Source organism: Phyllobates terribilis, unplaced genomic scaffold, assembly GCF_046119375.1.
Source record: "Phyllobates terribilis strain yellow unplaced genomic scaffold, ASM4611937v1 Scaffold_13__5_contigs__length_258822181, whole genome shotgun sequence".
Classification (NCBI taxonomy): Eukaryota; Metazoa; Chordata; class Amphibia; order Anura; family Dendrobatidae; genus Phyllobates; species Phyllobates terribilis.
In genome coordinates this window covers 132,573,163-132,586,624 of record NW_027362773.1, presented here as the reverse complement: position 1 = coordinate 132,586,624, position 13,462 = coordinate 132,573,163, and the positions used below count along the sequence as shown (strand labels likewise).

The 13,462-nt window shown below is 43.9% G+C and overlaps 1 protein-coding gene across 4 annotated transcripts in view; it reads right to left on the bottom strand.

Annotated features, from left to right (window-relative positions):
- The window catches only part of AP2A2 (adaptor related protein complex 2 subunit alpha 2), a 74,592-nt gene that overhangs the window by 14,008 nt on the left and 47,122 nt on the right, over positions 1-13,462 (bottom strand). For 2 of the 4 annotated variants that reach the window (XM_073658698.1, XM_073658699.1), the window contains exons 8-15: positions 7,190-7,340; positions 6,585-6,753; positions 5,126-5,263; positions 4,399-4,581; positions 3,297-3,394; positions 2,863-3,094; positions 2,589-2,759; positions 959-1,099 (exon numbers count right to left, since the gene is read on the bottom strand). In XM_073658698.1, the coding sequence (XP_073514799.1) occupies positions 959-1,099; positions 2,589-2,759; positions 2,863-3,094; positions 3,297-3,394; positions 4,399-4,581; positions 5,126-5,263; positions 6,585-6,753; positions 7,190-7,340 (1,283 nt within the window). The remainder of the gene's footprint in view (positions 1-958; positions 1,100-2,588; positions 2,760-2,862; positions 3,095-3,296; positions 3,395-4,398; positions 4,582-5,125; positions 5,264-6,584; positions 6,754-7,189; positions 7,341-13,462) is intronic. The other 2 variants (XM_073658700.1, XM_073658701.1) reach the window with 1 other exon arrangement.

Sequence of the window (13,462 nt, the reverse complement as noted above, 5' to 3'; positions counted from 1 at the left end):
GAGCAACTTGGTCAGACGCCCGCATTGGTTTTCCTCTTTATTTATACAATATTGCTGTTTACCATTCTGTTGCTCATTTTCACTGTGTTTTTCAAATTCTCCTTTGGGCAGGACACTTTGGCTCTGTGCACACACCTATGTATTTATATTTATGTTAATTGTGAACATGCACTAGTTATCTGCAATTTTGGACCTTAGGACATTGCCTGAGGTTCTTTATATATATTCTTATTTATCGGTGTGCATTGATCCTATCGACTCCCTTGGATATATGGGTACCAGGACATTTGTTGTGATGTGCATTATGATATAATACGATTGTACTCCATGTATCCTGTTGGAATCATTTTTGTGGTCCCATTTTGGTACAATACATTTTTTCAAAGATCTATATCTATCTATCTACATTTATTTTATTTTCATTAGATGACAGCAGTCATCTTATTTCATGTTGTTACGTTGGGATCTATTTTACAGTTATCTTACAGTGTAAATGCCACCTCTGGGTCACATACAGCGCAGAGTGATCCGGAGAGTCTGAATTTTCACCATGTGACCCAGAAGATGAAAGGAGCCACGCTGGAAACCGGAGAACACTACAATTACATTTACACAGGTTTAGGGAGTACAAAAATTAACAGAAGCGCTTCTTTAAGAAAGGAGACGTCTCACAAACAGACGGACGAAGAGAAATGGCTTCGGTAATGTACTGAGCATAAGGACCTAAGAGCACTGGGAAGCTTTCATGTTTTCCTGGAGAGATTATTTTAGTACATGGAAAACTTGTCAGTTTAGTCAGTAAAAGCACAGAACGCAATTAGAAAGCAGGATAAAATGGGCAGAAAACAAAAGAAAAGCCAAAACCGAAAATCTTGACATATATATTAGCCTAAAAATAAGGCATAAAGCCTGAAAGGCTTGCTCAGTATACCACTCCATGCCTGCTATGGGAAAGAACCTGGAAGACAGAGGTTGTGTGCTGGCTGATTGCAGAATGCGGGTAGGGGCTGCAAGACGTGAGGGGTGTCAGGAGAGAGGTTGGACGAGGGCGCACCGTGCATACGAGACGCTCCTCAAAGACGTTCATGGATGAAAGAGGCTGCCGTTCAGTTACATACGGTAAAGAGGAAATATACACAGATTAATGGCACAAATGTACAGTTTACACACATCCAGACAGCTTTCCTGCATCATCTATCTCTAGGTTCCACCTGTTTTAACCAAATTCTGCTTTTAAAAAAACAATGTCCACCTTGAACTTCTTTTCTGCGCACATGGAAGCCTGAGGGATAACGGATGGCATCAGTCATGGAGTGGTTAGTTTTTTTTTCCAAAGGTTAAAAGCTCTTGGAAACTGATGGAATAGTCGAGGCATCCATGGTCCATCTGTCAGCCATAAGTAAGACCGTGCAGCATAAATCTCAGGATATGTAGAGTTTAGATGCAAAATAAGAAGGGACACATCTGTACTTAGGAAATTGGTTTTCCCATGAACAAAAGTTCATTTTAATCAATAGATCTTGGAATAATAATAACTTCCACAATTGGATGTGATTAAATAAAATGTTCCTGTGCTGAGATAATCTTATAAATGTGCCCCTGCTGTGTACTGTGTAATGGCCGTGTCTGACCGTGCAGGAACATGGTCTGATCATACCATATCTCCTGGGCAGGGGAGGAAGCAAGAGAGTATACAGACATTACAGCACGGGATCACAGCTGATTCTTTCTTTGAAGTAAAACATTTCACTTCTTTTTTGAAACAATATTTTACCTCACAGAAAGAATCAGCTGGGATTCTGTAATGTCTGTATACTCTCTTGCTTTTCCCACTGCTCAGGAGATATGGTACGATCAGACCATGTTCCTGCACGGTCAGACACAGCCATTACACAGTACACAGCAGGGACACATTTATAAGATTATCTCAGCACAGGAACATTTTATTTAAACTCATCCAATTGTGGAAGTTCTTATTATTCCAAGATCTATTGGTTAAAATGAACTTTTGTTCGTAGGAAAACCCCTTTAAGGCAACTACTACTGATTACCTATACTTTTACCTGCACATCTATAAATCAGATGGTTGGGTGTCCAATATCCAGCACCACCACCAATCAGCTGTTATCTCCAGCAGGGGCCGGATGTGGACACTGAACGGAGCGGAGGTGCAGCTCTCAGTGGTGGTCACTGTACATTAAATGTCAGTGTACTGTTCCTTTCAATGCTTACATCAAGTCATTGCGGGAGCCAATACCAGGATCGGTGGGGGTGCCAGGTGTTGGACCTCCATCGATCTGATTTTGATTAGCTATCCTGAGGATAGGTCATCAATTAGGATGCCCAGACAATCAGTTTAAAACATACCCCCAGTTAAGACTGCCACTACATACCCATCATAAGATTAAAAGTGACAGCAGAAGACACAGTTTTGCAGCAGAGCTTTCTGGCTTTATACGGGTGCAGGCAACCAGTCCGTTCATTCTCCCATCACTATTAAACTTCTAGCTAGGGACATAGGGTATGGTTTATAGACAAGCGACCATAGACCCCAACCCAGATCCATTGTGAATTACACACTGACATACCGCTGTGCTAACAGGGGCGGGCTCAGTGCCCCCATTCACGTCAGCGCTGTTTTTCTCCTTTTTAGTGTCTTCAAGGTCAGTGACAGTATTCGGACCCTTCTTCTTCTTCAATTTAGCCAAGATAGATGACTCTCTCTCAGGGAATGGAGGCATCTCCTCTAAAACTGTAGCCTTTAAATTGCATAAAAAAAAGGGCATTGGTTAATATAAACGGATAGAAAAAAATCAGATAAAAGCCACGTTTTGATATGCCTCAATGCTTCACGTGACCTACCAAGATGTCGTTGCTCGCTATGGAGCTCAGCCGCAGATATTCCACCGCTCTTTGCTGAAGCTCCACGTCAGCGTTTCGGAGCTGGCTGTCGCTTCGCAGCACGTCCTGGATAGTGGGTTTAATTTCAGGAAACAGGTTGATAAACTTGATGTAGGCGGAGAGGAGCAGGGCTCGGGTTGGGACGCTGCACAGATGGAACTTGGAGTGCAAAAGATTGAACTGGATCAGGGGGCTGGAGAGACAAAAGCAACCAATTACCGCCTGCATCAAGAGGGCATATCTGTACAGCTCAACATTCCCTACCAGAAATAAACATGCAAGTATTAGTGCAAACAGAAAATATATGGGAAACATATGATAAATAGCAATGAAAAGGTCTTCTAGATAATTACATAAACAACACTGATACAAGTAAGCCGCGTGGTACCACATACCTAGATCGTGGATCGCCGGCAATAAGGTTTCCAAACTCGCCCAAAATATATCCTCCGACCTTGACCAAATTTTCGTGGCAGGCAGGAGCTTGCAAAGCCTGAAGAATTCAAGACAATCTGGTTAAAATGTACATCTAGAAGAATGAAGATGGCTTCTTTTCAGGCATTTTCACAGGTGGTAGTTCTGCAACCAACTCTGCCTTCACCTATTTCCTATATGCCCGCCATTCTACTGCATCAGCCTGCCGAGGCTAAAATTTGGGCGACTCTGCACTGTGCAACGCATGAATAGTTGTTTCAATGTAGAAGTCATCCAAATCCAGTGGGTGTGATGTTGGCACACAGTACATGCAGCGGAGGGATGGTATAGGCCCAGTTCTGCCCTCCTCAATCTGTATAAGACACATAAGGACTGCACCAGCACAACATTCCCCAAAAGTAGGAGACACCTGACAGTGCTTGGGTATAGATCCTGGCAAAGCTCCCTTTATCATCACCCATCTCCCCATCAGATAATCATCCAATTCACCAAGATGTTGTCACACAGGGCATCTGCTAAGTATGCCTGCCCCGGGAGGTCAAACGCCAACTAATCTAAGAAGCCACTATAGAAAAAAGGGAAGATATGCACAGCCCTCCGGTATTAAGATTGATGTCAGGAGGCAAAGCCACTGAGACAATGGAAGAAAAAGAAAGTTTTTTTTATAGGCATTTTTGGAGCAATTGACAAATTTCTTACAAGTGGTGCGAATGCCATTTCTTTGAAGTACTATTATACAACCTAGGATCGTCATCGTGGGCTTTAATTAATCTTAGAAGATAATATTGCACCCGCTTTTCTTAGCTAACATATCACTGAATGCATGATTCCCAGCTAGTCAGCAGCACTTTGATGCCTGCATCCCTAGGGCACGTTATGGACATGTAAAAGCAATAAAATATAGACAGACCCCAAGTAGGAATTACTGATCATAAATGAAGCAGGAAAAAAAGGCAGTCACGAAGCCGACAGTGAAAAAAAGAAAGAGGATGTGCATTACAAAAAGATAGCATCTAACATTTTACTTATAAGTCCACAGTTACACCCATTCATAGGTCTCACCTCAAACACCGTCTTGGCTGCATAACCCTGTACATCATCTCTGTTGATGACGATCTGGATCACTCTGTACCAGACCTCTTCACTTACATAGTCCCCTGCTATACGGATGAGGTTGAGGATAGTGTCCACATACCATGTGTAATCAACAGCGTACTTCTCAGCTAGAATTGCCACCTTTAGCACCTGCAAAGAGGCAATCTACTGGTCAGACTGAAAAGACGAACAATAAAAAGAAACTTGCAGTGTAAAAAACAATATACACTCTGATTTTTCAGCTTTTTCCTTTTGCGCTACTTCGCTGCATTGCTGAGATATTCACATTTATTGGTTTAGGAGGGTAGAATGTGAAATCTCCGCTAGTAGTTCAACTGGGGTTTCTTCACAGTGTTCTATGGGGGCATGCTCCTTCACCAATCCCTTCCAGAAACTGACAGAGCTCAGCAGCTGATCTAGCAGTCTCCAACACTGCCGAGTTGCGATAGGATGGAGAGGTGAAAGCACACACCCCCAGAGAAGACTGAGAAAAAACTCCCAGTTGCACTATAAGCAAAGATTTCACATAGTGCACTCCAAAATAAATTAATGTTAATATCTCTGCAATGAAGTAACGCAGCGCGAAACAGAAAAAAGTGGCAGAATCAGGGGAACTCAAGGATTTTTACATAGTATTTAACTCAACTTTTTAAGCCAGTGACAGGTGCTCTTTAAAAAAAAAGTGGTCACTCACTATCTCCTCACGAATGGAGTAATCAGCTGTCTCCAAGTAGTTCAGCATCTCTGCTACAATCTGCTGGGCGTTGCTCCGGTCACACATGGCATACAGGAGATCCACCGCTCGCTGCCGCACACTAACATCCCTTTCTGTCTGTAGAGTAAAATGCAGATTAGTCTTCGAGAGAAAAATCCTTGAACTGAAGAAACTTAAAGGGTTACTATTAGTGTTGAGTATGTTCTGTCAGAGTATGCTCGGGCCAAGCTCCGAGTATTTATAGCTGCTCGGTGATATGGTTAAATCGCTCCCGTGTGCATGATTTGCAACTGTTTGACAGCTTTATTACATGTGAGGAATGTCTATTTCTTACACATTCCTCACATGTAATAAAACTGTCAAACAGTCGCAAATCATGCACACGGGAGCGATTCAACCATATCACCGAGCAGCTGTAAATACTCAGAGCTCGGCCCGAGCATACTCGGCGAAAGGGTTAATAGAACATACTCGCTCAACACTAGTTACTATACTTTCAAGCAACTTTACAGAATGAGCTGTCATGTCTGTACACTTTGTCTATTACATGGCTTGTATCCGGCATTTTCAATAGATTTATTTTTTGCATAAATAAACTGAATATTTTATGATGCATTTTTTCTGTGATTGTTGATTCATTGCTTTGCTAGAATCAGCAGAAGCATGGAGGAAATTGTACAGCAGTACTGAACAGTGTAGATCTGAATCCAGCTCTGGTGCCAAGTACAAAGACGTATTAGAAAGCTCAGAACAATATTTCTATGTCACCCTCTGCCTGTTTCCTCACTCTGCTCCTCACTCCTCATCCCCACACAGTATAACAGGAGGTGTAACCTGACACGTCAATGTGCACAAAGTCCATCTTGTTTTGAGCAAGACAGATGAGCTGAACATTTACAGAGTGAATAGTAAATTAACAGGCATATGGGCAGGGGAAGAAGAGAAGAAATAAGTAGATTTCTGTGTTTAGATAGATTACAAAGTTTCTGATGCTCGCCTGAACTATCGATTGATACAAAGTTTGTCGAACATACCGTTCCAATTGAATGACTAAAATATTAATTTCTAAAATTTTAGGATGAAGCAGCGCTTACTAAACCAGGCATGGTGAGAGCTCACTTTTTTCAAGCGAATTTTAGCATATATTCTACATCCACAAACCAGATGCCATTGTTTTAAAAGTGAACCCATCACCGGATTCATGCTGCCTCAACCGCAGGCAGCACGCATCAGAGCTTTTTAGAGAAAATGTACTTGGACCATGGTCAGAGAATAGACTAGTCTGACGGCGTACCTGGCCAGCTTTTCCAGTGCAGCTGGTACCATTATTCCCTTGTGCCACTGGTACAGAAGACCATGGAACACCATGAAACATGAAAAGCATTGTCTCCCGATCACAGAACAGCTAGACAATGATAAAATGACTACTTGTTCTCACCTTTAGTGCATTGATTACAGTTTCAATATGGGTCTTGACAGCTTCATGCGAGAACTCCGAACTAGCCAGGGTGCACATGCTTTCCAATGCCAGGTAGCGTAGGTTGGTCTCCCGATGCTGCAGGAACTGGCCCAGCTGGTTGCATGCCCGGACCAGCAGGTTGGGCTCACTGGAGAGCAGGACAGAAGAAACACATGGGCTATGTGTAATGGCCTGGTAGTCTGTACTGTTGAAATCTCCCTTCGGAGCTGCAGAATTGGAAAGACCTAAATGCTTGTGGCATTTATATTCTATAACAGAGGTTGATTGCTCTGGAGTAAGGTGGTCTTGGTCAACCTCTCACTCGCCAAATGTTGTTGCAGGACATCATCCATTATGTATGGACAGATCTAGACTGGATTAATGTGGGGAGTGGTATCTGTGCTTTTTATAAAAGCCAACATCCAATATATTGTGTTAAAACCTAATGCAGTAAAGTAATAACTGCAGAGCAATGTATATAATAGACATGCCCTGTGATGATGTGCCAAGAGAACGCAGCCTTTCTGAACAGCCGCTATAAACAGTGATGTGAAAACATGAAGTTTACCTAAAGCTTCCCTTACCTGTCATGGTAAATGATGAGGCTGATGGCCTCAAACAACACGGCATTCTTGGCATTGGAGTGCTGCACCTTCTTGGATTTGGGGGGTTCCTGGGCCTTATTTAGAATGGTCTCCAAGCATTCGGTCAGCCGTCCTCGGACTGCGGGGTCCTCTGCAAGGAAGTTATGTGTCAGCAGCACAAAAAAATGTGTAATGTCATCCACAAACCATCGCTAGCAGGAGGATTCATCCTCAACGCCTGGTCCACTCTGAGCATGGCATCTAGGATAATGGGAGAGACATCATCTATAAAATTACACACAAAGCAGTAAAACCGCCAGCGTTTTAGCTATGAAAGCAATTATGGCAGGTTACATCTAGAATTAAAGAAACGAAACTTTCATTTATTTAAATAATTTTTTCCAGCAGGGAAAGTTATGGAACTTTGCAGGTCACTTTATTAGGGAACTTGTCGTCATTCCTGTAAAAAAAAAAAAAAAAAAAAAAAGTGGCTTCCAAACCCCTGTATTTGCCCAGTATTCGTCTGCATGGATAGCAGAACGCACTCATGCAGAGTAAAAGCTGGGGTTTCGAAGCCACCTACATGCAATTTTTTCTTTCAGGAGGAACGAAGACAAATCCCCAGATTCCTGACTTTCCATTCTGGATAAAATTAAATAAAAAAAAAATAAAAAATAAAAGTTTAGTTACGCTTTAAAGAAAAGCATCTAAATCAGGAGGTACATGCGAGTGCATGTATGGCCACTGATCCACCTCAAGCCTGGGAGTGATCTAAAGGATCAGGCATCATAGCATATCTAATCAATAGGACTTAGGAAAGCCCTTCTGAAGATTAGAAGATCGATTGAGGTTTAGGTTTTGAAACTGCATATACATTTGTCCCCTTAAAGAGTTGGCAACAAGTTTTGAAGTTATACCGTATCCATAGGATAAGAGATGACTTCTTGATCGCTCTCCTGGGCGGGGGGGTGGGGGGGACAGGGACCACCTCGATTTCCAGCAAACCCTAAAAAAAGGGCTCAGAAGAGCCAAAGCCAAATGGTGTGGAAATCAAGCATTTGCAAACCTGCTCTTTTTACTCTCCTGGGGACTGACAGATATAGCAAGGAACTGTACTCTGCCATCACTAGCACTCCCAGAGAATGATTGGGGGTGGAGGAGTACACTCTCAACCTTGGCTCTGCAGAGCCCTATTTTTAGGACTGGAGGTGGTCCCAGTGGTCATATTTCCAGTGATTAGGTAGTTCTCCTTTATCTGTACAAACCCACTGGAGTTTTGCATTCTGGTACCATATTGGCACCCACATGATGACGTATGCAAATTGCCTCTTCAGAAAGGAAGAGGACTAGAACTCTAGCGCCACCTATTGTAAGCAGGAATCCTAAAAGTCATTATTGACTCTTTAACGAGCTTTGTCACATGACTTAGGATAAAAGCCAAAGCAGAAACTCAATTTGCAAACAGTGTTTCGGGGTGATGCCCCTCATCAGTGCAAAGTATGAGATCTGATTCGGCTAAGTGAGAGGCTTTGGACTGGGGTTTCTCCTTGTGGAGAGTGACAAACCAAGCCTTGCAGGTCAGAGTAAGGAGACTTCTAAGGCATGCATGCTCCTCTGGGAAATGAAATATTTAACTTCCCATAGGAGCATGCATGGCTTATTAGTCTCCTCACTCTGACATGCCAGGCTTGGATTGTCACTCTCCACAAGAAGAAATGTCACCCCCTAGCACCCAAATGAAGAATACACAGCTGATGATTCTGCTCCATGGTCTACTTCTGGTGCTCACATGCCGACTGTAGGCATTTTACAGGTGGATAATGATCAGTACGGGCACTGACAGGTCAACAGCGTTCGACCCCATACACACTAAGCTGCATAGCACGCGGCCCTCTGACTCTCTTCTATTAAAGGGGTTGTCCACTGTTCGAACAAATCCTTCTTAGACACTATATTCCTCAGTGTAAAAAAACCCAAACAAATAAAAAAATAAAAATAAAAACACAACAGATAGCTACCTTTTGCACAGGTACCATTCGAGCTGGTCTCCCGTGACCCTGTTAATGAGCACTGCAGACAATCAGCAATTCCTAATGGGCTGCTTCTCTCACGCTTAACTAGCACATGAGAGATTCACAAGAAGTGAGAGTGAAGCAGCTCATTAGCGAACACTGATTGGCTCCAGTGCTTACGTGGCATAATGTCATGAGAGCCCCGATGCCAATATTGCTGGAAAAGAACCAGTGAGGAGGAGAGTATCCGTGATTTATATTTTGCACTGGGGAATTTAATGTTTAAGAAGGAGTTATCTGAGCAGTCAAAAAATCCTGTGATCTTTCTCAGCAGATCAACTAGATGTTGCTTCACAAGTGCATCAACGAGTCTCATGTGCTCCTGCCCCTCTATACTGTTTCACCAGCCATTGGGCATGTACTAACCACTGCATGCCTGACACCCACAAGACCTACCGCTCTGCAGCAGCTCTATTACAGTCAGACAGACATCACAATTTACCCCCTTATCAAAATTGCTTGGATCTTCTCGTTTGCCCAACTTTACAGCTTGAAACACATTAACTTCAAGAACAGACTGGTCACTTGCTGCCAAATATATCCCACCCCATGACAGGTGTCAATGCTCAAGATAAGGCGTGGTATTCATCTTATCTGGTTTTAATGTTATAGCTAATCCTCACACAAATAGCCAATCAACTTTCCTACTACAGATATGTTTCATCCCTTCCTGACATGTAAACTGCACGTCAGGTGCCTATACATGGAGCAGGCTCAGGAGCTGAGCCTGCACCACACATATCGGTGTCCACTGTACTATACAGCCAGCACCTGCCTCTAACAGCAGCGACTGGAGTCATCTCCAATTACTTCTCTTTAACCACCTAATGCCCTCGTCAATCACTGACATTGGTGACATCCAGTTAGACAGTGGATTTTGACGGCCAGCACCCCCTTCCTTGGGGGAGGGGGTGCAAAAATTTTGCAGTAGCAGGTTCAAAGCCCCTAGGGAGAGTAAAATAGGACGTTAAAATAAAAAAAGTTTTAAAAAATAACAAAGCAAAAAAAAAAAAAATCCATGCTTGGTATTAAACACATCCACAAAAGTCCAATCAAGCAAAATAGAAAAGGGTTTAATCTGTAAAAAGGTCAAAACGTAAAAAAACATTTAAAAAATAAAAAATAGCCGAAATACAAGAATCAGTTTTTTGGTCGCCACTTTCCACAAGATACCGTATTTTTCGGACTATAAGACGCACCGGGCCATAAGACGCACCTAGGTTTTAGAGGAGGAGGAAAAAAAAAAAATGTAAGCAAAAAATGTGTTCATGATGCACTTAAGTGCGTGGGGGTCTTCTGCTGACACTGGTATAGGTGTAATATCCCCCAATTCTGACAAGATCCCAAATCCTGGTATATATGCGCCCCCTCCCCCCTTCCTTTTATACGTGGTCCCCATCCCCATCCTGGTATGCCTGGCATCCCTCCATATTGGTATGCATGGCACCCCTCATCCCCAATCCTGGTATGCATGGCACAGCACTCCCCATCCTTGTATGCATGGCACAGCACTCCCCATCCTGGTATGCATGGCACCCCTAATCCCCAATCCTGGTATGCATGGCACCCCTAATCCCCAATCCTGGTATGCATGGCACCCCTAATCCCCAATCCTGGTATGCATGGCACCCCTAATCCCCAATCCTGGTATGCATGGCACCCCTAATCCCCAATCCTGGTATGCATGGCACCCCTAATCCCCAATCCTGGTATGCATGGCACCCCTCATCCCCAATCCTGGTATGCATGGCACCCCTCATCCCCAATCCTGGTATGCATGGCACCCCTCATCCCCAATCCTGGTATGCATGGCACCCCTCATCCCCAATCCTGGTATGCATGGCACCCCTCATCCACATCCTGGTATGCATGGCACCCCTCATCCACATCCTGGTATGCATGGCACCCCTCATCCACATCCTGGTATGCATGGCACAGCACTCCCCATCCTGGTATGCATGGCACAGCACTCCCCATCCTGGTATGCATGGCACCCCTAATCCCCAATCCTGGTATGCATGGCACCCCTCATCCCCAATCCTGGTATGCATGGCACCCCTCATCCCCAATCCTGGTATGCATGGCACCCCTCATCCCCAATCCTGGTATGCATGGCACCCCTCATCCCCAATCCTGGTATGCATGGCACCCCTCATCCCCAATCCTGGTATGCATGGCACCCCTCATCCCCAATCCTGGTATGCATGGCACCCCTCATCCCCAATCCTGGTATGCATGGCACCCCTCATCCCCAATCCTGGTATGCATGGCACCCCTCATCCCCAATCCTGGTATGCATGGCACCCTCATCCCCATCCTGGTATGCATGGCACCCTCATCCCCATCCTGGTATGCATGGCACTCCTAATCCAAATCCTGGTATGCATGGCACCCCTAATCCCTATCCTGGTATGCATGACACCCCAAATCCTGGTATGCATGGCACCCCTAATCCTTATCCTGGTATGTATGGTCCCCTCAGCGTTACCCTGGTACGTATGGCCCCCTCCTTATCCAGGTATGCATGGTCCCCCTAATCCCCATCACGCTGCACATAAAAAAAAAAAAATAAACACTCCTACTCACCTTTGTTCTCTCCTCCAGCGCTGCGTCCTGTCGGCCCGCACTGATCTCTCCATGTGAGTAGCGCATGACATCACTGCCATGCGCGGCTCACAAGGAGAGATCAGCTGCCGGAAGTCACTGCTCCCCACGCCGGGACTGTGTGCGCGGGGGAGCAGTGACTATGCTCCTTCATAGCCGACACACAGTGTAGCCGCGCTGCGGCTCCTGCTCCTGCCGGGCTATCTCGTGTGCCCGCTTATTAAAGGGCATGAATATTCACCCCCTCCCCACGCCCATGGGCGTGGAGAGAGGTTGAATATTCATGCCCTTTAACAGCGGGCACACGAGATTCCGGCAGCAGCAGGAGCCGCAGCGCGGCTACATTGTGTGCTGCTATTAAGGAGCATGAATATTCAGTGCTCCCCACGCCCCATGGGCATGGGGAGCAGTGAATATTCATTTTCTTTAGCAGCGGGGACAGTGTAGGCTGCAGCGGGCGGCTGCTGCCTCCTGCGCCCCGCTCCTCCACCGCTACCCCCACACACATAATAAATATATAAATATATATATTATATATATATATATATATATATATATATATATATATATATATATATATATATATATATATATATATATATATATATATATATATATATATATATATACATATACATATATACATACATACATACATACCCCCCAACATTTGGACTATATGATGCACCCCCCATTTTCCTCCAACATTTGAGGAAAAAAGTGCGTCTTATAGTCTGAAAAATAGGGTAATGTCATCAAAATGTTGTACCCCAAAATACCATTGAAAATGACAGCTCGCCATGCAATGAAACAAGCCCTCACACCGCTTCATTGATGAAAAATAAAAATCTAAAATTAAAAAAAAATAAAAAAAATGCAAGTTTGGCATTGCCTTAATTGTACTGGCCTGAAGAATCATGTTGCCAGGTCGCTTTTAGAGCACAATGCTATAAAGGAAAACCCAAATAAACTGGGCAATAAACTGAAAAAATAAAATTAATTTTCTGCTTTTCGGTACATCATATGGTAAAATGAATGGTGCCATTCAAATCTACACCTTGTCACGCAAAAAAACCCAAACCCTGACACAGCGATGTTGATGGAAAAATAAAAAAAGAAATAAAAAAAGAAAAAAGTTATGGCTCTTGGACGGAGGAGAGGAAAAAACTAAAAGGCCAAAATGAAAAGGGACAGTGGTGGGAAGGGGTTGGGTTAAGATACAAACATGTGTCAAGTACATCAAAAAAATGTGGTGTGAAACAGGTCCAAATAGTAACCGGTAAAATCTGCAAAAGGAATAATATTCTACAATTGAGCAGATCCAAATCTTTGTAGCATCTCCAATATAAACAGGCAGCGGCGGAGACGATGTGCAGATGACAGGTCACAAGGGGTTCACACAACGCAGGTATCAGAGCATATCCTGTCCAATAAATCGTTACAGGTCACAGGTGAGGACAGCAAATAGGACAAGTCATGTGAGAAGGGCAAATGTTCTCTACGAGGTCACTATTTTTTGGGGTGAGGGGAAACATGCAGCATCATTTCCACCTATATGTCAGGAGTAATAATCACTGCACTCGGTATTGAACAATTC